General features: G+C 47.7%; 1 protein-coding gene across 1 annotated transcript in view; it reads right to left on the bottom strand.

The window, feature by feature from the left end:
* Positions 1-502: 502 nt before the first annotated feature.
* Ice1 (interactor of little elongation complex ELL subunit 1) overlaps positions 503-25,263 on the bottom strand; it is a gene marked incomplete in the record, with an annotated part of 55,815 nt that continues 31,054 nt past the window's right edge. Inside the window, 8 exon segments of the mRNA XM_013505895.1 lie at positions 503-1,573; positions 3,745-3,843; positions 5,577-5,683; positions 7,370-7,560; positions 11,256-11,416; positions 13,985-14,153; positions 15,328-20,034; positions 21,179-21,627. Of these exon segments, the coding sequence (XP_013361349.1) occupies positions 1,392-1,573; positions 3,745-3,843; positions 5,577-5,683; positions 7,370-7,560; positions 11,256-11,416; positions 13,985-14,153; positions 15,328-20,034; positions 21,179-21,627 (6,065 nt within the window).

Genomic DNA, 25,263 nt, shown 5'->3' with positions numbered 1-25,263 from the left:
CCTGCCCCTGCCCCTCTGCAGGCAGATTTCCTTGTGTTTGTGGGGTGATTAGTTTGGGGAGGTCTTCTGTCCCTAGCCAGAGTGCTCTAAGATGTTACTGTCCCTGCACTACGTTGCTGAGCAGCCTGCCACACACACACACACACACACACACACACGCACGCACGCACACACACACACACGCACACACACGCACACGCACACACACGCACACACACACACACACACACACACACCCCCAGAGTGGGGATGGGCACCAGCAGAGGACGCTCAGGCAAGCCTGAGTTTCAGTTACAGAGGGAGCAGTTAAGAGGCTGCCAAGTGTCATTTTTAATCGGCAGCAATTCCAATTCAACACCAAATCTAATGGTGAGGGCCCTTCTGTACCTCTCTGCTAGCGGTGTCACTGGGACTCGAGCTACGCTCATGTCCAGGGAAGCAGGGCTCTTCTCTCTAGCTAGCGTTTCTTTATCTTGACACAGGAATAATGCCAAGGGCCAGGTTTTTCTCAACACAACAGTGTGCATGGCTTACTTTTATTTTTTATTATAAAAACACATACAAGAGTTTAAGAAATGATGAATATAAGACCAATCAGAATCACGGTGAGTTATTAAACCCATTTCTATGTACAAATACTAAAATTCCGAAAGTGGAATATCACCCCATGTGAGACACATCGTAGCACGGTCCTATGTACATGGCACACAGCGCCCGCGGGCACCCTCCCTGGTGGCTCGGAGACAGGCTGCTGCTGACCACGAGTCCCCAAGAGAGCGTCTTCGGCCTTGCTGTCCGTTCCTGACAGATAGTTAAATATTTTTAAGGGACTTTAGCGATACGAAGAAAAAGCATTAAATGAGTTTCTGCTAATGGCTCTCAGTGTTTTACTCTGGTAGATTATGCACTAATCTTGAGAAAAGCTTTTGTAGCCCACTTCCAGCTAACATAGTGGAAGACTCTGCTAGTTTTCTTTGTGGCCAATTTGTCTTTATCGAGATACTCATTTCAGCAAAACGTCTAAAAATAGCTCAGGAACAAAATCATGTTCTTACATTGTTAAGTTCATTATAAAATGCCACTCAATTTTAAAAAGCCACTAAAAGGACACTTTCTGCAGCAAAAAAGGGCTAAGTTCAAGTTTCCGTTTGACCAAGACACAATAATACATCCACATGTCACATGATCACAACAGCCAGAAGTCAAATGAGCACTTCCACTTAGGAGGAGATGCTTACGGAGCATCCCTTGCTCCTCCGTCCCCCAGCCTGACGGAGCAGTGAGGAGGGGCCCGGCACACGGCATCGCGCGTCTCTCCTCCGTCTGGAAACCCGCTAGTCCACCGGCGTCGGGACGTGTCAAGGCACTTGTCTTGCTGCAGTGGCATCCGCTCACCTGAGCGCCACGGTCCCCAGGGTGCCGACCTCTTCCAGGCAGCTGACGACTGCAGCGGGGACGCAGTGGGAGGTCTTTCTCCGCCAGGCTTCCAGGGTCTTCAGGGTCTCCTCTGGGTTGCTGGGGCTCAAGTCACACAGAGCGTACACAGCTGCTAGCTGGATGCCCCATGGGATATCTGAGAAGAAATTCCAATCAATGGTAACGTAAGAAAATACCTCGTATTCCAAGTGTCAATGGTACAAGTTATAGCAATACAAACTGTACAGACACAGAACACTTTTGGTCAGAAATAAAAATTAAATGTAAAAGAAAAATCTCACAATAAAAAACAAAACATTCAAGAGCCATCCACAACACAGTGGGAAAGTAAAAAAGTGGACTGTCACCCTCTGGAGCTCCCGGGGCCGCCAAGGATCTGGCCACAGCGCCACTGCCTGGGCATCTCCGGATGCACATGGTACCCCAGTGAGGTCCAAGAGCATGACGCCACAACGGGCAGTGGGATATGAGCAGGAGGGTCGGAAACAGACTTTGGACAGGAAAACCCCCAGGAAAGGAGACGAAGGGACGCCCTATCCTTGTGCCACACTTTCACCTCTCAGATCACGGTGTGGGATTCTAGGCAGAACCACCACACTGTATTATTCCCGTCCTCCTGTAGTAAGCATTCATTTAGGAGTTATTGGATTAAAACCTAGTTAAAGTGTAATTTGTTTACTATTCACCACACGTTTCGGTTTCCTGCCAGTGCTGCACTGCCTAACAAGGCAGACCTATACTGACGAACATCCCTCGTCCATCGTGGGGCCAGAGGGTTTCAGGTTTCTTCTGGGTTCTGGAACACTTGCATCGGCGTGAGGTATTCTAGGGATGTGAGTCGGTTCCAACACAAAATTTACATGTACCCCTTATCCGCCTAACCTGAAGGTGGTTTTATGCATTTTTAACAATTTTGTTCATGAAGTAGTTTCACGGTGTGAAAATTTCCACTTTGTGGGGTCAAGTTAATGCTTAAAGCAGTGCCGATTCTAGAGTGCTTCCGAGTGCAGCCTTTGGGAGCAGGACGCTCCACCCGCATTTAAAGTAAACAGCAGCAGGATGAAGAAGCCCACACACTGCCACATTAGCGCCAAACACATCTGCGGAACTGAGTGCTCCCAGCCCTCCCCCAGCCTGCAGCGCAGGGGAAGCAGAGAGCAAGGCCGAGGACGCTGCAAACGGTAACGCAAGAGCCGTGCAAGTGGCAAAAGCCCCAACCTGTTAATTAGCACAGCCGTGCGGCCCAGTTCAAAGAGCTCTCTCTGCAGCGAAGCGGACCTGGACCGACAGGGCTGGGAAGGCCCTTCCTCGCTCTGCACCTGGTGACCGTTTTCCCCCTGGGCTTCAGTGCAGGACGTAAGGAAAGCATCATCCAACTCCAAGGCGGACCCGGCATCCGTGCCGAGCTGTGGCAGTGCCATGCGGTCCTAACAGACAGCCACCGAGCGGGGCTCCTCTTCCACTCACAGGGCCCTGCCCAGCCAGCGACAGACAGGGGCCCGCGTGTGTCGGCACGACAAGCCCCGGGCGCCGTGCTCTCACACATCTGGACTCTGGGCTGGGCGGGGGAGGACACTATTTCCACAGAGGAGCAGGGCACAACCGAGGCAGTGACCCTGCAGTCTGGAAGGACCGCAGGAAATGAAAGCACCTTCGTGCTCTCTGTGAGCTCAGCACAGCACGCTGAAGACACAGCCCCTACTAGGGCAAGACCATTTCGGGTGCCACACGGTGCTCAAGACGCCACTTCACACGTTTCTGATGAGCTATTCAACTCTCTTATTCCTTGCCTGAAGCCACAGTCACCACTAACGGTTACTCTGAGTTAAGCTTCTTCCACGAGAGAGTAGGATACGTAATTACGCACTATGCAGAACATACACGAGGACAGAACCCCACCATGCAGATCCGGTCCCAAGGCATCCAGCGTCCCAGTCCCATGCCAACTTGAGCATGTGGGAATGCTGATTCTCCCACAGGCAGCACGGCCTTCCTGTGACCTGGGACAGGCAGGACACAGCTCCAGCAGATGGCCTTGTGGGGCGTCCAGCCTAAGCCCACAGCACAGGGACAGTACCTGGGGGCAAGGCCCAGCCATGGGGGCAGGAGAGACTTCCTCCTCAGAGAAGCACTGCCCAGCAGGGCTCATTATGCGAATAAGCAGGCCATGTGAATAACCAGACCCCATGCACACGTGCGCACACACACACAATATGCAGGGAGAGAAGCACAGAACCCGGCACCCAGTAAAGATGTAAAAACAGTTTAAACGGCAAGTGAAAGCAATTTAATAAGCAAGACTTTTACCTTCATCCTGAGCATGCTGTATGAACATCCCAATAACTGAACTGATATTTTTCACAGTAGTTGGAAATCCTTCCTTTAAACCCAACTGGCCCAGGCGACCTTGAGGAAACAAAATGAAGTGTAAAGTCTTCAGTGAAATGTTGGTTAACTTTTCACAGAAATTTTAAATTTGTGTTTTCCCCCTTATAACATTAAACCTTAACATCCTGAGGTCAAAGTGGGTACCGTTAAGTGAAAGCAGCTGAAACAGTGAAACATCGAGACTTAACAAAGCGGTTTGTCTTCCGGGAGTCACCACAACGCTCATCGTCTCTTCCTGCATTCACACACAGGCAACGCGACCCAGGCTCTCCCGGCCAGGCTGCGGCCTGAGAAACGGCTTCGACGGGTGGGATGGGAAACGCTCCTGACGGAGGTGAGAGCAGAGGTCACTCCCACCAACACGCTCCTTGGAAACTGCCGTCACGTGCGCCCCAGTGTGAGCGCCCACAGGGATGGGGACGGGGGAAGGTGACTGCAGATCCAGCCCCGCGGCCTAACACACCGGGTTGAGGCGGGGGGATCTCACAATGAGGCCGCTCTTCAGCTCGCGCTGCCCGCAGCTCAAAAACCCCAGCATCTCAGCAGGGCGCAAGCAGCAGTCAGAATCGCCCTCCTGAGAGCTGGCCCTGGAGCGCAAAACTCAGGGACAGTCAACAGTCAACTCAGAAATGCGCACAGCCCTCCCTGCACACCGGGGCACAGGCCTCCGAGAAGAAAAGCACGTGTGCATGTGTGGGTTGTACGCAACAAAACTTGGGTATCTGGACAGCGCAGACACGTTCTCAGCAAGGAGCAACGAGAGCTGTGACTCCAGGAAAGTCACCACTGCAGGTAAGGGCAACACTTGAGCCCTTAGCAAAGCCAGAATCTTGGGGCCACTTCTGCCAGCTGCTGAGCGTGACAGCTCTCCTCCAGGAGACTCATCTGAGAAGAGACTGGTGCTGGGAAGCGTGGGTTCGCTCAGATTGCTGCAATTTGAAGATGCGTATGGATCATTTATTTCCAACTAAACAACGTAGGTTAAAAATTCATCCTGAGGCAAATGGATCCTGCTCCGTGCAAGCTAGACCAGTGGACTTTAATAAAACAGTATGAAGAGTTCACTGATAAGGCTTAAGGTTTCACACTGCAACTAACCTTCAAGAAATTATTACTTTCACCTGGGCCACGTGGCAGGACATTCATCTCAAAAAAAATTACTGCTCATTTTATTGTATAGCACTGTCCTTAGCTCTGAGAACGAGGAGAATCTATGACTCATTCAAAGTATTTCTGTGTACTAGGGATTGAACCCAGGGCCTCGGCATTAACATACATCCCCAGCTCTTTTTGATTTCTTTCTCTAGACAGGGTCTTGCTGTGTAGTTCAGGCTGGCCTCAAACTTTCAGCAATCCTCCGGCCTCAGCCTCCTGAGTGCTGGTATTACAGGCGTGCGCCACTGCACCCAGCTCACTCAAAGTTTAATGGTGATTTTAATTGGGGAAGAATGAAAATCTGCGTGGGATGTGGGACAGTATCTTGATTTTAGATACCCATGAGACTATCCCTACCAACTATGTACTCTGCTGTGCATGGTACTGGTATTAGCATCTGGAAGCAAGAGGACAATGAAGAAGCAGATGTACCGACGTGGCAAATCTTGATCGCTGATAAAGGCGGATACAACCTAGTGTGTAAGGACTGAGCGTGAATAAGGAGGGAGAGGCACACGGCACCTGCTCTGCCGGCTGCACAACCAGGCATCACGATTCCCCCGCCAAGACAGCACAGCAGGAGTGAAGCAACTCACCAATCAGTCTCAGGACGGATGCTACAATCACATCGGGAGTATACGCAACGTTCGCATGTCCTTTCCTGTATTTTATCCACTTATCCATCACAGGCCACAGTTCCTTACTGTAAAACAACAACATGAAAGGTTTGTGGGCGTCAGTACTCCAATACCTGCCGCTGTTCATGGGCCACAGACAGAGAGTGAACAGAGTGAGCGCCGACAGCTGCCAGTTTACCCTGAAGGAGAGCAGACAACCCCGGAAGGACACACCCTGCCTACTCAGGGTGTCTGTGCCCGCACTGACTTAAAAGGAGCTGCAAATGCCCAGCCACCCTCGAATCTTTATTCTGTTCTCTTTTTATGGTATCCCAAAGCACAGCACAGGAAATGGGGAGTCTGGATTTCCCAGGTGCTAAGGCAGCCTGAGACCAGAAGCCCACAGAGAACTGGGAAGTTCTCAGAGAAAGCAAGCCATGTGTGCAGGAAGAGCTAAGCTGAAGGGCAACGGTATCACAGATGCAAGCACACTGCAGGTGGATTAAAGGAACTTTCCCTGGCCTGAACACAGCGTAGCTACGCCCTTCTTGCTCTTTCTGACAGGAAGGTCCTGAGTTCTTGCTTGGTTTCCTAACGTATCATCAGAAAAGACAGATGCACATAAAAGTGGAACACAGAAACTGCTCCAAACAACGCCATCTCAGAGAGCTCTCACACCTCTGGTTTTGGCTGTTCTTTCCAGATACGCCTGCCTCACAGCATGGTGGGTGCAGCGCCTGACCGCTGAGGGGGAAGGCAGGCTCTGGAGTCTCCCAGCAGATTCCAGTGGTCCGTGCAGTCCCCACCGCTAGCGGGAGGACCATGGACAGAGCACGCTGACAGCTCCTTGCTCTGGCCCCTGGTCCGTGAGGGAGAGAAGGGCCTTGCCTTGTGGACTCCTGTACGGAGCGGGGGAGAGGAGGCCACATAAACCGTCTGTCCTCACACAGGCACTGACGCATGGCTTGGCCACTTTCTCAGGAACTGCGAGACACTTCTCCACGCTGACACATGCAAGTCTGTTTAGAGCTATGCATCTGAATACAGCCAAATCCCATTCTGTGGCTGGACTACAACTCAGCCCCTGTGGCGCGACCTGTAGATGCGCAGCCTTTCCTAGCACTGGAGGAAGAGAGGAAGGAAAGAGCATCCTCGTAAGACAGTCCTTGCAACGGTCATTCCCACAGGAGGCGTCCTCAGGACTCCGAGAGCATGGGTTACAACCCTTTGGGGAATGTCCCCGATCTCATAAACTCCCTTCAGCCAGCCTTTCTCAGCTAGGGCTCCATGGGAACGCAAAGACCTATGAAGTGTCTGCGTGGCGGTGCGCTCCATTCTCTCACAGATGGCAGGGGCATGGCCAGAAGGACAGAGCGTCGAGAAAAGCCAGCTCAGCGGACACAGTGCCTGCCTGGAACATCAGGCTTAGCTCTCTCTTGGGTGAGGAGCTGTAATTCTGAATGTTTCTGTTCCTTTGGACTTTCACAGCACTTGCATTGTAAGGTAAAGACTACAGTACATCCAACACGCACTCGCGGATGCTGACGATATGCTAGTGAGCCCTCCCTGCGAGCCGTTTCCACTGGGAAGAGACAGTCACAGAGCGCAGTGAGAAGTACGGAGGACACTACAGAAAGCTCAAGCAAAGGGAAGTGACAGCCACTCCATCAAAATAAAAACGCCTCGGCTGTCTTTATGAAACAACTTTCGAACCACAGACTATCTTACAATTAAATGGAATAACTGTTCTCGGAGTCAGCAAAATAGCCAACCTGATGATGTTATCATGCGTCCAAACCCACTTCTGATGGGAGCAGAGTAGATCGATGGCAAAGATGTATTCCCAAGTGTTATCACTCAGGTCTTCCCCGAATTTCTCACTGGGCTGGAATTCTGTTTTTGGACATAACTGTATGGTCAAAAGCAGCTTAGAAACCATGATGCCAACATCTACAGGAGCATTCTATGGAAGGAAACAATAAATACATTTAAAAAACACAATTCAGAGTCCCAAATCCAGTACATCTGACATAAGTAATCTCAAGGGTTACAGTAAGCATGAGATGAGTCAGCCTTTAACCTGACAAAATAACTTTCTGAAATGGCTGCATTTTGAGTGAGAAACTATTTATCCCAGTCATACTATTAAAGATTATAGAACAGTGAGAGATAGCAGGCAGGATGCTGAATTCACTAAGGTACAAAACAACTTAGCTACAATCCACCTAGGAAGGTAAATCTGTAGCAACTCAAATTAGACAATTATAATGTGACAATAAAAACAAATTAAGCCTTTAAAAGCTTCTTTAAATCCCGTCAGTCTTTGTGACACTGTGGATCAGTCTGCCTTTCCCACATATTCATAAAATTAAATCAGCCATTCCAGCTTCTTTTACATTTGTGTGTATTTATCTTTGTTACTTACCCATATTGTTGTATGCAGTGGTTTAAGTATTCCTTTTTATTGCTGTGGTAACCTGCCATACAGGTGTATAACTGCTGGATGACCACCGCACTTGCTGACAGACATCTGGCTTACTGCTCTTAGGAATGTTTCTATGAATACTGATGTCCAAGTCTTGGCGTGTGAACTTTATTTTGAATAAATATCTAGGAGTAGAACTGCTGGATCCTTTGCTAAAATACGCTTAACTTTATAAGAATCACCTACTTGCCGAAGTGGTTGTGCTATCTCTCACTTGCACCAGCACTCTGGGCAAACTGCAGTGTAAAAGTAATACATTACGTGAAAACGACTTCCACCCTCGATACAGAGCAAAGCCTGGCCTTTGAAACGGGCTTTATTATTTGAAGGGCTCAACATGTTAATGTATAGCTTGTGTGTAAGTAATCTGAAAGAGTCTCAAAGCTTTCTAGCGTCATAAAACCCATAACTAAATCATAGCCCAGAAATATCTACCTGACAAGCCAAACTCAACCAAAAAGGCAAATATTCTCCCCTCAGGGAAGTCAGTAACTCTGTACACCGAGAAGACGCAGAAGTAAATTTAGACATGCAGAGACTCTAATTCAGACTTCAGTTGCTTTAGTTGTTCGTTCTTTGTACATATATAAGGGTATATATTATAGTGTCTGTGAACATGTGATAATGTACAGCGGTACCACAGTTCATGACCTTAATTTGTCCCACCATTCGGGGGACGATGGTCACATTCGTGTTCATGCAGGGAAGATGGCTGTGGTTTTGTGTGTCAACCTGATGTGGAGTTCAAGAACAGAAGCCTTTGTGAACCGAAGCATCACTACACACGTGCTTTATTTATGCTATGAAGAAGCACCGAGAATTTGCTGTTTAAGTTATAATTACACATTATACTATTTTGTATTAGAATTATGATACTAATTACAAATGTTTAGAAGCATGTGAATAATATTTAACTATTTAATGCAACTCACATTCCACATCCTCAGTTAGATTTTTATATTCAAACACTGCTAAGTGCTTACTAGAAAGGTTTTGATAATTATACTTGAAGGTCAAGTTTGATGTATTTTTGAGGTATATATGCTAAGTTTATGATTATCTTAAAAAAAAGACAACTATATTACTGAAGTTTATAAATAAGACTGATCATTTAGGAGATGTTAACTTCTTAAATACGAACTAAGATAACATTAATCCTTGGCCAAAGTGAAGACACTTCTATAACAACTGATTATCGACAAAATAAGAGTCATGCACGTAAAAGCTTTTAAAAGAGGCTTATAACTTTGCAACGTTGTGAGTGAGTAGCAAGTTAAGATGAGTGGTCCTTTCCACATGGAGGATGTCTGCACATTCCATCAGCTCACTGCAGAAGCCTGGGCAGGGAGCACCCGAAGAGCTGGAGCGCTTCCCACACTCCATGCAGCCTGAACACCTCTGGTCTAACCCTGAGACCCATGTGTGGCTGCTCCAAGTTTTTATTCAGAACAGTTTGTTTTTTTTTTTTTTTTTTTTTTTTTTTGGTTTTTCTCCGGTACCGGGAACCGAACTCACGACCTTGCACTTGCCAGGCAGGCGCTTTGCCGCTGAGCTAAATCCCCAGCCCCTATTCAGAACAGTTTGGACGCTGTGATTTAGGGATGCTCAGCACATAAAGTCTAGGCAAGTATCTCTAAAAGCAAAAAACAATGAAATTTGAAATTCCTGGTTGCAAATGTTTTACGTAAGAGCCATCCCCTCTAGGGGGCTGCATGTAGCTGATGCACCCACTGCGAGCCCAGGCCGCGAATGGGCTTCACGCGTGCTACTGTACACCGAGCTCACCCCAGAAGGGGAAGTCTCCTGACTGCTAACGGACTCACTGCTATTTTGAATAGCACCTTGCAGAGGTACATGGGTGTGTCTAGGCAGGTTGCTGAAGAGGTGATTACAGATTTGCTTTTCTATTCACCTAACTCTGGACCACCAGTAGCTCTTTCCTTTTCTGTCTATAAACAAAAGCTTAACAAATATTTACCTAAAATTCCACTGAATGCATAAACTATGAGGATTTTTTTAAAACATTAAAGTAATACATGCTCATTAAAAGAAAAGGAAATAATGAAAGAAAAATCAACCTCTGAAGTAGTAGTAAAGTTTACTACTTACTAAGATCATAAGTAGATTCTCATTAGACAAAAAATTATAAATAAAAGACCACCAATCCAAATACTATGAGGTGTAATTGAAAAATATGTTGAATATTTAAATTTTAAAAATTATTACAGTCAAAGACACACTGCCATTAATTGCCCTCAAAATATCCCCTGTCACTTTGAACACACTCATCTCATTGTTCTTGCCATTTTCAGAAGCAGCTCTAAAAATCCTCCTTCAGGAGTGTCTCTGGCTGCACTGCCATGCATGGCTGCCTTGATGTCCTGAATTGACTCAAAACGTTTAATTTTGCACAGTACCATACCCAGTGACTAAAGTAGAGGAGGACACACTGTAATGGTTTTGCCTTACCTTTCTATCGGATGGCACTAGGCAGCAGGATTCAGTGTATTTTTAATACCTCATGAAAAGACACCAGGCAAGGATTTCCAGAAACACTTCAGAAAGAGGCAACAGCAAGGACGGAGACGTGTGTTCAAAATGAGTGAAGCATTTTGAGGGGGATTAAGGGCAATGTTTTAATGTAAACATTCACCATATATTTTGATCACACTGTCTACTTTCATACATTGGTAATCAAAAAGACAAAATAGTGAAAGGTCACATGAGAGCAAACTACTTAGAACAAATACCGGTTCTGTCAACCAGAAAGAAAAATACAGCATAGGAAATTCAGAAGAAGCTGAACAGGAAGAAATGGGAATCAGCTTTTCACCAAAGTACCTACTGTAGATCAAATGACTTACACCTACTCCACGCCCTTCATCCACAGATACGGAGGTATGGATTTCACCAGTCAAAAGTTAGCAGATGAAACAAACTCTGGGAAGTTAACACAGTCCACAGACCTACATTTCTTCTTGGGATGGCTCATGAATACTTCAAAAAATTCAGAAGCTTGGGCTAAACTCCTAATTTAAAGGATCTAATAGGACAGTGAATATCTCTAAAATGCTTATGAACTAAACCAAACTAAATCCAAAGATAAGTAATAGCGTTTATGCAAGGTCTACAAATACAGTACAGCAGTAGAAGAACTAAGGAAAAATGCTCACCTTCTCCCAGTTGAGAAAGGCTTTCAAACAGCTCAGAACCTCCCCTTTGGCACGCTGCCTGGCAACCAGCTGCATGGCTTTACTAATCACCGACGGAGAGACAAACACCTCATGCCACATGTTTGCAATAAACAAAGTCAATTTCTCAGACTCTGGAAAATCTACAAGAAATCAAGCAATATAAGAAACATTCAAGTGTGACCAAGTGAACGAATGCAGAGCTAGCCAGATAAAGCTCACCGCACTCCTGCCTCGCGTGCACCCCACAGCTGAGCGCGCTGTGAGCAGCGGCCAGGGGGCTCCATCTTACCAGTACTGCGAAATCTCTCTCCTCTGCCATACTTTATTTAGACAAATTTTAAACATAGTACAAAAATATACAGAGCTATATAAAAAAGAGCTCTCAGACACATAAAAACTGGACAAAATTCTTTGTCTAAGTTCCATATCCCTAGAATTCTCCCAGCTGACTTATGTCCTTACTGGACATGTTTACGCATCCACACAGGTAGAGATGACTTTCAGGATAGAAAACTTGATTTGTGGAGAGGTTTGTAATATACAGCTTTTGCATTAATTTCATTGTAAATATTTTCTTCTACAATCTGGCTGATCTATGCATACAATCAAATATACTCATTGAGCACAGAAATCGGTGAATTATGATAAACAAATAAATCCAGGCAACCAACCTCCACTGCCAGCCAATACCCATCATCCCACACTTCCCTCACTTGGACCCTGATCCGCTTACTATCCCTGAGGTCAGTGTCTCCTGCCAAGCACTCCGTCATGGATGGGTGCAGTAGGCACACTGCTATCTGACTTCCCCACTCAGCACAGTTCCCGAGATTCACCCACGTGCTTCTGTGCACCAATACACTGACGGTGAGCGGCACTCCACTGTTCGGCACATCAGCTTTGTGGTCACTCACTGCTGATGGACACTCACTTTTAGCTACGGGCTACTATGAATCAAGGTGCTGTAAACACCTGTGTACTACAGTCTATGCAAGGGTATGTCTCTTCTGCTGGATATGTAGTATAAGTGGAATTTCTGTATCACTTAATAAATGTGTCAATATTACTAAAAAAGCTTTGTTCCAATAAATGACTATGCCAATCAATGTGAAGATTTTGACCCTGTTTGTCACAAAAGCATAGCGTATTAATTTTCTCTGTTCCACTGTATCTATCATTACCATGTGTCTAAAAAGAACGGGTAAATATCAAAGCATACACTCAAGGCCTACTTTGACCTGTTCAATTCAAAAGTTACTTTAACAAGGGAAGATTCTGGACTCCTCAGGCTATGAATCCGTAATAGATACAGTTGATGCCTGCCAGTAGTGTATTTTTCTGGAGTGGAGACACACTGGGGACAAGATAAACAAACTCCCAACCCTTCAGAATGTACACTCCAGTGGAAGAGACGGCAAACAAACCAGCGCTGCTACAGTAAGGAGTGATGTGTGCCCTGCGAACAGCAAGGAGAACTGGGTACAGAGCAGGCGAACGAGTACGAGAGTGAGCGCTAACGCAGCTGAGGGACTCAGGAGGGACAGACACTGCAGTGGAAATGGGTTTGCGGTGGACAGGAAAGAAATCCACACAGACTGGCGGAGCCCACGTCTTGCCCCGCTCCACCGCCCGCCACTAACACCAGTGTCGGTCCGTCTGTGTGATGCTGCCACGGTCCTCTAGCCCCCGCGGTGCTCACAGCCGCAGAGCTCCTGTCGCGCAGCAGGCACCCTGGAAGGAAGGGCCTGCTGACCAAGCTCGTTTTCACTGCAGTCTGTTCTCATGGGTATCTCCCTGCTCCCGAGTTGCAGCAGGACCAGCTCTAGTACTCATGTACTCATGTACTCATGTACTAGAATGGTCCCACCCCCGTTCTCCTGTCTGGGTCCACGATGCAAATCACTTACTGTATCATAACTCATTTGTTTGCCCTCAAAATATCCCATCACTCTGAACACACTCATCTCATTGTTCTTGCCATTTTCAGAAGCAGCTCTGAAAGTCCTCCTTCAGGAGTGTCTCTGGTTGCACTGCCATGCATGGCTGCCTTGATGTCCTGAACTGATTCAATTAATTTTGCACAGTACCATACCCAATGACTAAATGACTCTCTCTCTTCCACTGGGTTGTACATTCTGAAGGGACAGTTTATCTTCTCCCACTAAAAGAGTAAATACTTATTTGTAGACAACACTTAGACCTGGCATGATATTAAGTTGCACTGGCATATCATTTCCTGATTTAAAAACACAGGCAATCTGAGGCAAAGAAGTCCTACCTTGATCCTTAGTAGAGACTGCAGCAACAATAACGAAAGGATCGCCACAGAATAACCCTCGTGCTCATCTCCTTCTCACGCCTGATGCACTTCTCAGGAGCTGGTGAACCCATGCCAGTGCTGCCCTTCCCAGCTCGAGGCACGGCAGCCTGGCTTGTCATCTAGAAGCCTTTCTGTAAACTGTCAGCCACACATGGGCACGTGCACAGGCACGAGAAACACCCTAGTATTCATGTTCAAGGGAAAACGCATGTGCTGACTAAGCAAATGCTACTGAAAACCAGCTACGCTATTTATGTGCTCTAAATCATGTACCTTAGCATGATTTTCAATGATACTCCACAGTAAACCCAAAAACAGAGTTCCAAGAATTAGGTAAGAAAAACAACAGTATTGTTTTCAATACAGAAATGCCCCGGTCTACACATACCTTCCTTCAGCAGGCTGTAGCAAAACAAGCGAGCTCTTGCCAAGTCTCCCAGCTGCCGACAAATACCCACATACACTCTGCAGAGGGCGTGCATGTAATTGTGGTCCACGGACACCTTCTGAATCTTCAGTTCTGAGAGAATGGAGTGAAGCAAGCACTCTGCTAAATGCTGGATCGGAAAGAACAGAACAGCAAAGTACATTACATGTGCCTGTAGCCCACCTAAAAGACTGTCAGTAACAACTAGTATCTACTAGAAAAATGTAAGTTGTATGGTGTCAGGAGGAGGACCACAGGGTAACTGGTAGCAACTTGCTTAGCCTGGGAAATACCAGCGCTGGCAGGGTACAAACGCTCCGTGTCTGCCCCTTCGTTGTGGCTGTAAGGCCACAGATGCCACAGGGCAAGTCTGAGGACACCTAGCTACCTACTGTCACTACCGCCTCAGTAAGTAATGTTTTCTGGGCTTTGCCAAAACAATTGTGTGTGTGCGCGTGTGCTGAGCATAGTTTAATCCTCCTATTCTCTCGTTGCTCCGTCTACTGTTTCGATATTAAAATGTTGGGGAACACTTTCCTTCTTCAGGAAGAGGATCGTTAAATGGCACTATGGAACTCATCACTCAAAAAACCCTGAAAAACCAAAAAACACCTTTTCAAAGAAAGTACAGTGATGTCTCAGATCATAAACTTGATTCTTTCCAAGATTCTGCTAGCAAATTGAGTTGGGCAAGAACCAAATCAAATTCAATGGTTAGGTTCAATGTTGACCTTATGGGGAGATTTGATTTAGTTCTCAAATCTGACTTAGTTCTGGTCCAGTTCGATTTGCACTCAGAATTGTGGAGAGAATGGAGCTTGTGAACCAAGGTACCACTGTAATAAAAAACAAAGTATTTATGCCACAAGGACTCCAGGGATGTGCAGTAACCACTGCAGCGTGAACCATCAAGCGTGGGAAATCACCCACACAAGGAACCACTGGAGATCAAACCTGCAAAGTGACCTTCCTCCGGCTTCACCTGCGGCGTTCATTACTGGGAGCCCTGCTGTAAGACCTCCACAGCAAAGCACATGCACTGCTCTGTGCCCGCATTAAAGCTAAAGAAAACTGTTTTAACATTTTAACCCATCCCATGTGTGCAAACTATCAAACACATTGCGTCTTGTATCTCAAATGGTACGATGTTGGCTAGCAGTATCTGCCCTGGTGTTTACATGGGTGATGCTCACCCTTGCAATGAAACTTCAGTTCAGGGTCACCTGCCCCTTCTGCAGACAGCAGAGGCCCCGCCCTGGAGAGCCTGCAGTTCCTAGTACACTCAGAGGAAAGCAGCCACATACCTTCTTCGTTGTGCTAAATTCATAAACAACTTCCTTCTCTTGGTCTCGCATTATGGGCTTTTTCGAGATATTGCCCACATACACATGACTGCGAATGACAGGTAAGAGATCAAAGGAAGACTCGGCAATTTTCTTCAGTGCGCGAGCTATGGCTTTATCATGAGACTCCACTGTTTCTTTCGGCTTCGCAGGGACCTGGGACACTGGACCGGTGGCTGTAGCCGCGCTGCCTTCCTGTTCTGTGGGCTCAACTTCAGGCGGAGGGGGGTTTCCCAGGGGGTTCTTGGGGCTGCGTGTGGCACCAGTCCCCACGGGTTCTGGTTCCAGGGACTCGATATCCAGGCGCAGTCTCTTTGCACTCCTCGGAGTTGACGCTGATAATGTTCTCTTCACCCCCGAGTCTGGCTGAGTCCTCAAATCTCCTGGCCGCTCCTGGTTACTGTCACCACCGGAGGTGCCCCCAGTTTTGACGAAAGCGGTCGATGAGGAAGTGATCGCCTTGAGCCCTATCAGGGCACTCACAGGCCCTGGTAAAGTCTTCCCATCTGCGGACGAACCTCGAGACAACTGGAGGTTCCCTTTGAGGATGCTGAGGGTGCGAGCCCTGGCAGACAGCTCCGGGTACATGGTGTCGAGGATTTTCACAGAGTTCTCCTGAGGGCCGCCCACAGCGGTGGTGTGGGCAGGTGCACAGGGCGGCAGCCTGCCGGGCACGGGAAGTGCGTGCTTTGGTGTGGCCGCACAAAACTGCAAAGGAGAGGACACGATCCGCCCCCCTGCCGCCGCTGGGGCAGCGGAGGGAGACGGGGAGGGCCCCGGCGGTGAGGCTGGCCCGGGCTCCTCTGGCCAAGGAGACAACACAGGCGGCGCTGGGGCTGTACAGGACGGGCACATCAGGTCGGCAGGAGAGGCCGGGGGGCTCGGGCTGGGCGGGGACGGCAGTGGCGACAGCAGCGACAGTGGCTGCGAAGTCCGCCCCACCTCCTGCAGGATCTTGTTCAGCGTGTCCAGAGTGCAGTCTGTGGGCGTGGACGTGTCGGCCTTCGCCAGGACGGGCTGCACCTGCCCTCGGGGAGTCTTTGTGTTACCTCTGTCCCCTGACCCTAGCTGGGCAACTTCACTCTGACCAGCTTCCCCTCTGCAGGGAGCCAGAGCCTTTGCTGGCCTGCTGGGCTGATCTTTGCTGGGAGTCTTTGACCGGCTCTTATTTTTCCCGGATGGCTCGAGTTTCCAGTTATAATATGTGTGATCAGAGGTGACGCTGGGAGTCTCAAATGTCTGGTCGTATATTTGAGAACTGATCCAGATACTGGGCTTGACAGGTCTGTTCCGCAGACGGCTCTTATCAAAGTTTGTGCTCTGCCCGCTGCTGGAGACGTCCTCCTGGACTCCTGAGAGGTCACCGCCACACCGAGGCCCCTGAGAGGCAGGGCTGGGGGCACTCGTCTCTGGGGCCCTCTCTGCAGGTGCCACGGAAGCAAAAGCAGCCTCCAGCGCACCCTGCTCCTGCACCCGAGAAACAGGGACATCTCCGTGACTCTCGCACAGCGCAAGCTGCTCCACGTCTGGAGAGCTGGCGAAGCCACTGACATCTGCCCAGCTGTCCCCCTCGTCCGTGACGAGGCTCTGTGCCTCAGTTACCAGGACGTTTATGACTTCTGAGGCTGCTGCGGGAATGTGACACTGAAAAGCTCCCTCAGCCTCACAGCCAGTGCTGTGCTTGGTCCCGGCCTCTGCAGCGGCAGCTTCTGACGGGCACTCCCTGTGGGCGGCAGACACAGTGGCCTGGGGACTGTCCTGAGGTCTGCTCTCAACGTGCTCAGGGTGAGGCCCACCCTTCACAGGACAGCTGCCTTGCCCATCGGGGGTTAGGGGCAGTTCCAGGGCGTGGGGTGTCACTTCTCGAGGAGGTGGAACGTTCTCTTTCAGATCTTCCATTGTCAGGCTGTCATATATGTTTAAGAGCAATAAATTACCAGTATCGTTACCATCGCAGTCCTCATGGCTTATTTCAAGTTCCTGTCCAATTCTGGTGAGAACCTCAGACTGTATTTCCAAGGAACACTGAGCAAGGGGACTGGGTGCTTGTACGGAACAGGCATCGTCCTCGGCTTCAATCCACTCCCCAGGGATTCCCGGTGTCTCTTCTTCACAGCGCTGCTCCCCACCCTGCTCTCCCGAGATTCCGCTTGGCTTTAACTTTTTGTCCACTTCTTTACTTAGGGCTCCCTTGCTAGAACATTCGGAAACAGAGTCCCCTGAACTACAGTCCTGTAACTGACAACTCTCTAGAAACATGAGGACCCCTGATGTGGAAAGCCTGTCTATGTCAGGAGAAGGACTGAGGTTAAACTCTTGCAGTGCTGAGGTCAAATCGCCCAGCTCTAGGGAAGCTCCGGTCTCGGGCCCCCTAGCCTCGCTGTCCCCCAAAGCCTTCTGGGCATCACCCACAGCACCCTGTGGTCCCCTGCTTGGCCCGTCAGCCTCCAGCTCACTCTCACTACAGCTGAACAAGCTCTCACTCCCCTCCACCTCACTGTCCTTCTCCCGGGCCTCACGAATCCCTGCAGAACACAAGGAGGCACCCAGCAGACTGCTTTGGGAGAGGTCCTGGGTCTCAGTTTTACTGCACAATGGTGATGAAAAGGTGACACCTATGGTGACAAAGTGTTCCGGGAAAGTGGCACCAGGAGTTCCAGATGCCACCTTCCAAGGCTCGTCAGTACCCTGTGCCATGCTGGGGGGACTGCAGGTAACAGCCAGGGCCTCGGTGCCTGGTGTGCCAGTGTCTCTACGGGGTGCTTCTTCCACAGGGCAGCCTCCTGACACTGCCAGCTCAGCCGGAAGCCCATCACTGCCCTCCGCCGCGCATGCGTCCGGACCCATGGAGCAAGGAGATGGCCTGGGTGCCTGTGCCTCGTCCTGCGTGGCAGTGTCCCTCGAATCCTCCTGGCTGTGGGTAAAGGTGCCTTCAGAAGAGAAAGATACCTTAACATCCACAGAACAATCCAAATTTCCTGCTGGTAAAGAAGCACTCGGAGGATCAAAATTTCCTTTTCTCCAAGAGGAAGAAGCCTCCGGTGCAGTGTTCTGGGCAGCCGCTCCCTTGGTGTTTCTGGCTGTGTCCTCCCCTTCCCCACCGAACTCTGCTACAGAAGCTGTCTCCTCACTTGTGTTCTCACAATTTCTAGCCGCTAAGCACGGCTGCTTCCTGTTCAGTGTCGAGGGCTCCCAGGGAGCACTCTGCGTCCTCGGGGGTCTGACCTGCTTTGTGATGACTGACACTTGATTGGGCAGCAAGGAAGCAGCAGCCTTGAATTCCACAGGTCCGTTACTTTCTGCAGGAAGCTGAGGCACAGCTGCCGACCCTCTGTTCTGTGGAGTTGGCGTCTTCTGCTCATTCTTCTGTTCGTGTTCTGAGGCAGCTCCCGGGCTCTCCCCACTTCTCCTTAACAGATCACTACGGTGCCACGAAGTGCTTCTCACAAGACCAGAGCCGCTCTTGATCTGAGAATCTGCCAGTGAAGTCAAATCTGACGTCTGTAGTGTGAGCTCTATTCCTGGATCTTGAGTTTCACAGTGCCCATCTTTTGTGGCCTTCCTGAACACTGACTGAGGAAAGGAGTAGATTTTGGTCAAGCCTTGTACAGGTTTTGTGCATTCTAGCTCCCTGCTCTTCTGATCACTCAAATTAGGTGCCCCCGATTCAGCACTCGAAGCACGCAAGCTGCTCTCCGGGTCGTTCTCCTGTGCAGAATGCTCTCGTGGCTCAGACTGCAATGAAGTTTTAGTTTGCACTTTTTGTTCCGAATGGTGCAGTTTAGGAGGGATTACTTTAGTTGGAATATCTGCCTCACTAACGTACTCTAGCTGGGAAGACTGAGGATTACTGCAAACAGAGCCTGGTACCGAGGTAGGAAAGGAAGAAACACCAGCTCTAACATCAGGCCCTGCTGGACCCATCACGTCAGCTGCATCACCTCTGTCATCCTCTAGTTCAGGCGATTCTTCCAAAGCAGACCCCTGCTTAACCTCTTTGTCCTTTTCTGTTTCTCTGGATCCTCTCTGCAGAGGGCCAGATCTGGTGACACATCCTGTCTCCAAAGCGACTTCATCAGCAAGTGTCCACTGGGTGAATTCTGATGTGTGTGATCCTGTCGTTCTGGACGGCAAGGACTGTCCTCCAGACTCGGCGAGCTCATTCAGCGGCCCCCTGTGAAGGAGGGACTTCCCAGCGGCTTCCTCCTTCTCCCCTGCTAGGCTGCTGGACGACCTCTCACCCCACAGGCTCCCGCTGGGCATGTGATGCGCCCCGTCAGCCTGCAGGGATTCAGCGCTCCTTCTGACTCCCACTGCTCGTCCTACCTCACCTAGAACATCTCTCGTTCTATCAGTCTCCAATCGAGACGCCGCTGTCCAGGGCTTCTCCCAAGCCACAGGGGATGTGGCGGAAGGCTCTCGCGGTGCTGCCGTGAGTGTCTCAAGCTCACCAGCTGTCTCTTTATTCACTGCCAACTTATTTAGAGCGGGGATAGCTTCTTGTGATCTGGGTTTTTCTTTCCATGCGCCACTTGCTTTATTTTTTCTGGATAAACCGAAATAATCTTGTGAATCAGTTACATCATCTTCGGAGACAGAGCCAGTGGAATTTCTAAGATGAGTGGAATCGCTGTCGCTGGAATCTGTACACTCTCCAAAGTAGGTTTCCTGAAAGGAAGGCAAAGTGCACTAGTCAGACCCCGAAACAAGCCGTCAGTACCAGCTGAGTGCATCAAGAACAGGGCACGCTTCCTGAAGAACTCCTCAAATCCCACCTAAGAACAGCCGGGCTCCAACACGCGGCCTGGCAGGGCCAACCCCTGGCACGATGCTGCTCTACCTCTTCTTATAGTGACCCCCCGCTGGAGGCCTGGTCCCTTCCACTGCTCTCCTTGGACAACTACTCCCCACACATTCATACTTCCACACTCACCTGGCCTCCCAGTGAACACGGCCCTCTTTCCTCTCCCCCAGGCCTTACGCTCCTGCCCAGGCAGGCTCTGGGCCCAGCCTCGCTATAGCTGTGGGGCGTCCACACACCACGGCTGCCTCCCTGCACAGCTTCTCCCTCACACCCTGTCCTCTGCAGCCCTCAGGCCCTTTGCACAGGCTGTCCTGTGATAGCAGCCGCTGGCCTCATTTACAAAGGAAGGGGAGACGGACCTAGACCCACAGCTGGACCTAGACCCGCTCCTCTCCCAGTGTCACTTATGCATCCCCAGTTCCCCAGGAGGAGCTCAGCCTAAAGACACCTCTGTAACCCCAGCCTAGCCTCTGGACTCTCTCTCCCCTCCCCCTTACAGGGAGCTGTACATGTAGCTGCTCCTGAAGCCAAAAGATATGCAATCACACTTCATCAATGCTGACTCCCTCTAAGAAGCCACTGCAGACATTCTGTAAATGCACTAAATGTGAATCCATCAAGTGCACGTGGGGATCGTGGCTACACTGCACCAACAGGCATGTATGCAATAATGGGGATTTTCTTGTCCATGTGAACTCCATGTCCACAGTATATGTTCCATTCACTAATGTGTCAGGCTCTACTGATAAAAATAAAGGTTTTTTGGGTGATCTTCCCATAGTAAACTTAGAATTTGGTTGGGACATAGATCAATAAAAATGCAACCATTATAAAAAGTGAAAAAAACTCATACTACACTGATGATCCAAAGGGTGTGGGTGTACCTCTTTCACATCTCAGTTACTCCCCGATGAAACTGGATAGAATGAAGAGTTTTGCCCAGGTCCACTAATACCCTCAGAGTATCACAGACACACCCGAACAACGCATGTCAGAAGGCAAACTCACAGGGGTGAGAGCAGAAGGTAGGGAGCTCAGGTACGGTGAGGACATCCGAGGGGGTGAGGACATTCGAGGGGGCGAGGACATCTGAGGGGGCGAGGGCACTGGAGACAGAAGAGGAAGGGAAAGTTTGAAGTCCATTGCAGCCTGAAGATCTCTGTCCAAAAACTGACTATGATGGGCTAAGTCAGTCCTGTCCCAGTCAGCAGGTCTCTGCAGGAAAAGCTCAGGATTCCTGTCCTCATGAGAAACAGCTCTGCTGGCACAGGGGTTCTCCGCAGTGGGCTGCTCTTTGTCCACACTTTCCCAGGCAGCAAAGTCAGCCTGTACCTCCATGGACAGCTTCGTGAGGCACGTATGCATATCTGAGGGCCTGGGTGGGCTGCCTGGGGCTGGAGGTAGCATGTCATCTTCCCCAGATGCTTCGGATCTGGTGTCTTCTTTGGCAGGTTGTTCTGGGGGGAAAATAGGAATTAAATATTTATAATATCCAGAAAACTTTTAGAAAGCACCCTTATACTAATAGTTCCAAATTCTGGAAGTAAGTCCGAGTAAGTAGAAATACTTTTTAAAAGACACTATTTCCTACAAAAAGTGAGGTAGGATGATGGAGGGGAGATGAGATACCCATCCAGCAGTACACACAGCAGGAAGGTGATTTTCCATTAACCGGTGGAATGGGCAGAAGAAATTCTGAGTGTATGACTGACAGGGACACCATTTTCTCTGAAAATTGATCCGAGTCCACCAACACCAATGACAGCTTCTGGAACAACACTGCAAGTGAGAGGCCTGACTGTTCAGTGAACACTTCAGATGATAATGAAACATAAAAACTAAAGAGCTAATCCTTTTAGGGTCTTCATCTCGATGAACTTCAGCTGGTACTGATATACTGTAATGGAGGCAGTAAGCTTAACCTTACTACTGATCTGAAACAGAGGCAGTAAGCTTAACACTACTGTCTCAATATCAAACACTTTAGAACCTAAAATGGAACTGTTATTTTCTAAACAACCATAGATATCCTATCATTTAAATCCACATAAAATGTTAACAGATAACAACTATACATTTGTACAATGAAATTAGAAACTAAATCCATACATAACATTGCCGCATGACAATCATGACGACATTTTGTAACACACTTAAATTTTCATTTTGACATAACATGACCCTTTTAAGCAGGCATATCTAATACATAAGAAGCTTTTTTCTAATCTGTTACCCTTTAATAAGATATATGTAAGTTTTTGTTAAAAGCAGAGGTTTTAATCTGAAAGAAAAGTCTTTATCACAATAAACACTCCTTGTTTTACATTCTGGAGGACCTGCACATCCATAAGCATGAATATATTTTAATACCTCATGAGATTAACAATAATGAATTACTGTACACATGTGAAAACCTTTGTTTCTTAATTTTGTTTTGTACTAAGAGCATCTTTTGTGAGAACACCTTATTTTTTATTTTTCTGGAACACTTTTAACCATGACCAAATTATTAGGGGTATCTTCCAAGATACTCTAGAGATCACTGGGGGCTCCTTATTAATGAATACAGGTTGGCCAGTCCTCTATTCACCAACTGGAGTCCTGCCCAATAATTTCTTCTCACCTTAAAGAATTGTGGTTAAATATTTTAATTTTTTGATGAGTTACAAGCAAGCCAATTTTGATTTATTTGAACCAGTTGGTAGCTCAGGCGAAAGCACGTTTTTAAATCTATAGTCTAAATTGTATTATGGACAAATGATGAAAAAAAAGGTTGAGCTCAAAATAAAGGGGAACAGCTATTCACAGAATGACAGACAAACACACAACAAGTACAAAGAACACACAGACATCTTACAAAATCAGAGTGCACTCAAATATATTCCAGGTCAAACTGAATTATAGTAACTCTTACAGTTTTTAGAAATCTATAATTGTACAGACTAGTCAGATTTGTCTATCAATTAACAGAGATCTCATCAAAAAATTTGGGTAGAATACAATCCTTAATCTATTTTATATATATATATATATATATATGTATATATATATAGATATTCTTTGTATTTTATTGTCTTAAGAATACTCCAACTTTCAGCTCAATTATCTCTATATAGTCTATCACTTATTCAAATATTTAATTCCCATTTTGATTACTATGTCCTGGGTCTTCTGGATCAATCTCTGTGGTCGGGTTAAGCCTTATCCTGTCTACTGGCTGTAGAGCAGTCTCTGAGCCGTCACTGTCACAGGACTGCAAAGCAGGTCCCTGAAAGGTAAAATCAGCTTCTTCAGATCTGAGTTCATGATACAGCCTGACAGTATGCTCTGGTACCCAAATAGGCTACTCAGAACAGTTTAGGGTAATTGTTACTTCTGCCCAAAAGCATTTGCAAGTTCTATGTTGGTCATTTTTTCAGACTCTTGAAATTTCAAGAAGCCATTCTCATTATGACCTGTCGTATAACAAAGACATTGTTTCTATCATCAGAAAGATGATACTTTTGACCTAGGAGTACTAAGTAGAATCTTCCCAGTTAATTTTCATAAGAAATCCTTTCAAGGTCACGCCATAGCTTCTATAATCCACTTTTATGTCACCGCCATATGCACTTGGTTCCACATACTTGTGACTAAACCCAGTAGCTGGTTTGCAGTCTCTAGGACTGCAGGCCATATCGTCAGCGAGCATCAGGACAGTGTGGCTGCTTTCTGTGATTTCTTAATACTGTAGCAAACTAATAACCTCTGCTGTAATTTCCATTTTCCACACACTTCCAAAGAAATTCATTATCAGGACATTTTAGGGTCCCTCTTAAAAGGATCAGCGCAGTGTCTAGGAGTAGACACACAAAGACTCTTGGGTTGTACTTGAAAAGGTCATTCAACTTTAGGTTGGCTAGCTACATTAATTATCTCTAAAATTCCAAAACATAAAATGTGCATCTATTCACAAGATGGAGTCTAACTGCAGGATCAGGTTGATGTGAGAGGGAACCTTCTCCCACTTAGCTACTGGCTAGAGCCATTATGCTGGGAGAATAAAACCACTCACACATGGCTACTCCTTGCCAAGTATCATTGTAGCACCTTGTTTATCTTTGTTTTTTATCTTGCATCTTTCCAGGTTAGCTGCTTAACACTTGCTAGGGTGAGAAACATTACCCTCTCCTTGTAGGTCTGTAGCGGCTACATCCAGAGGTTATGGTTTAAGCCAATGGTGTTGGGCAATAATTGAAACACCCACACCTGTGTCTAAAAGCCCTTTAAATATTTTTTTCACTAATAGGTAATTCCATCTCAGGGCAATTTTGTTTGATCTACTGAAACCAATAGGTGTCAGAATATCCAAAACCCTTGGATCCCTTTCCCTTATTTATAATGTTTATTAATTTTTGCCAAGGGAAGTGATTAATTGAGTGATATAAGAGTCTAGGGTGATTAATAAGGTTTTAAGTAATTAATTAATAAGTTTTAAGTAATAAAATAATAAGGTTTTAATAAATTAATAAGGTTCAATTTTTTATACAGCCCAAATCAGTGACAATGGGCAAAAACCTGGTCTCTTTGCAGCCTGGGGCCTGGGTGAGCTACTGGCAGGGCCTCAACTGTCCTGCTTCTCTCTCGGGAATGGACTCCTCTACCTGTGCACACCTCAGCTCCAAGTACTGAGGCGATCACCCTCTCTGTAGCCATGGCCATGTACTAGTCAGGTGGGCAGCATGGTGGAGACATCCAAAACACTATTCTGGGATCCAGTGTGCCAGGTGGAAGGGAGGGAATACGCTAGGCCTGTAGACATGTGGGTGGCTGGGAAATCCCAGGTGAGCCCGCTTAGGACCCAAGCACAGGGCCTTCCTGGCACCCAGCCTGTGCCCTACTGTTAGACGGGGCCGAGGCAGGCCCCATCGGGAGTTTCCTAGGAAGGGCCGGCGTTTTGTTTTAGTTTTAGATTTACACTCATTTTCCCAACAATACCCTCGCTGACACTTTGTGCAAGGACCGGAAAGCTTTGTTGAAGAGACAAATAATTATAGGGTGATTTTTCTCTACTCAGAGCACTGTAGGGATAGGTAGTCAGGTTACATATTATC

Source organism: Chinchilla lanigera, unplaced genomic scaffold, assembly GCF_000276665.1.
Source record: "Chinchilla lanigera isolate Chin_1 unplaced genomic scaffold, ChiLan1.0 scaffold00103, whole genome shotgun sequence".
NCBI lineage: Eukaryota > Metazoa > Chordata > Mammalia > Rodentia > Chinchillidae > Chinchilla > Chinchilla lanigera.
This window is presented reverse-complemented; position numbering and strand designations above follow the sequence as displayed.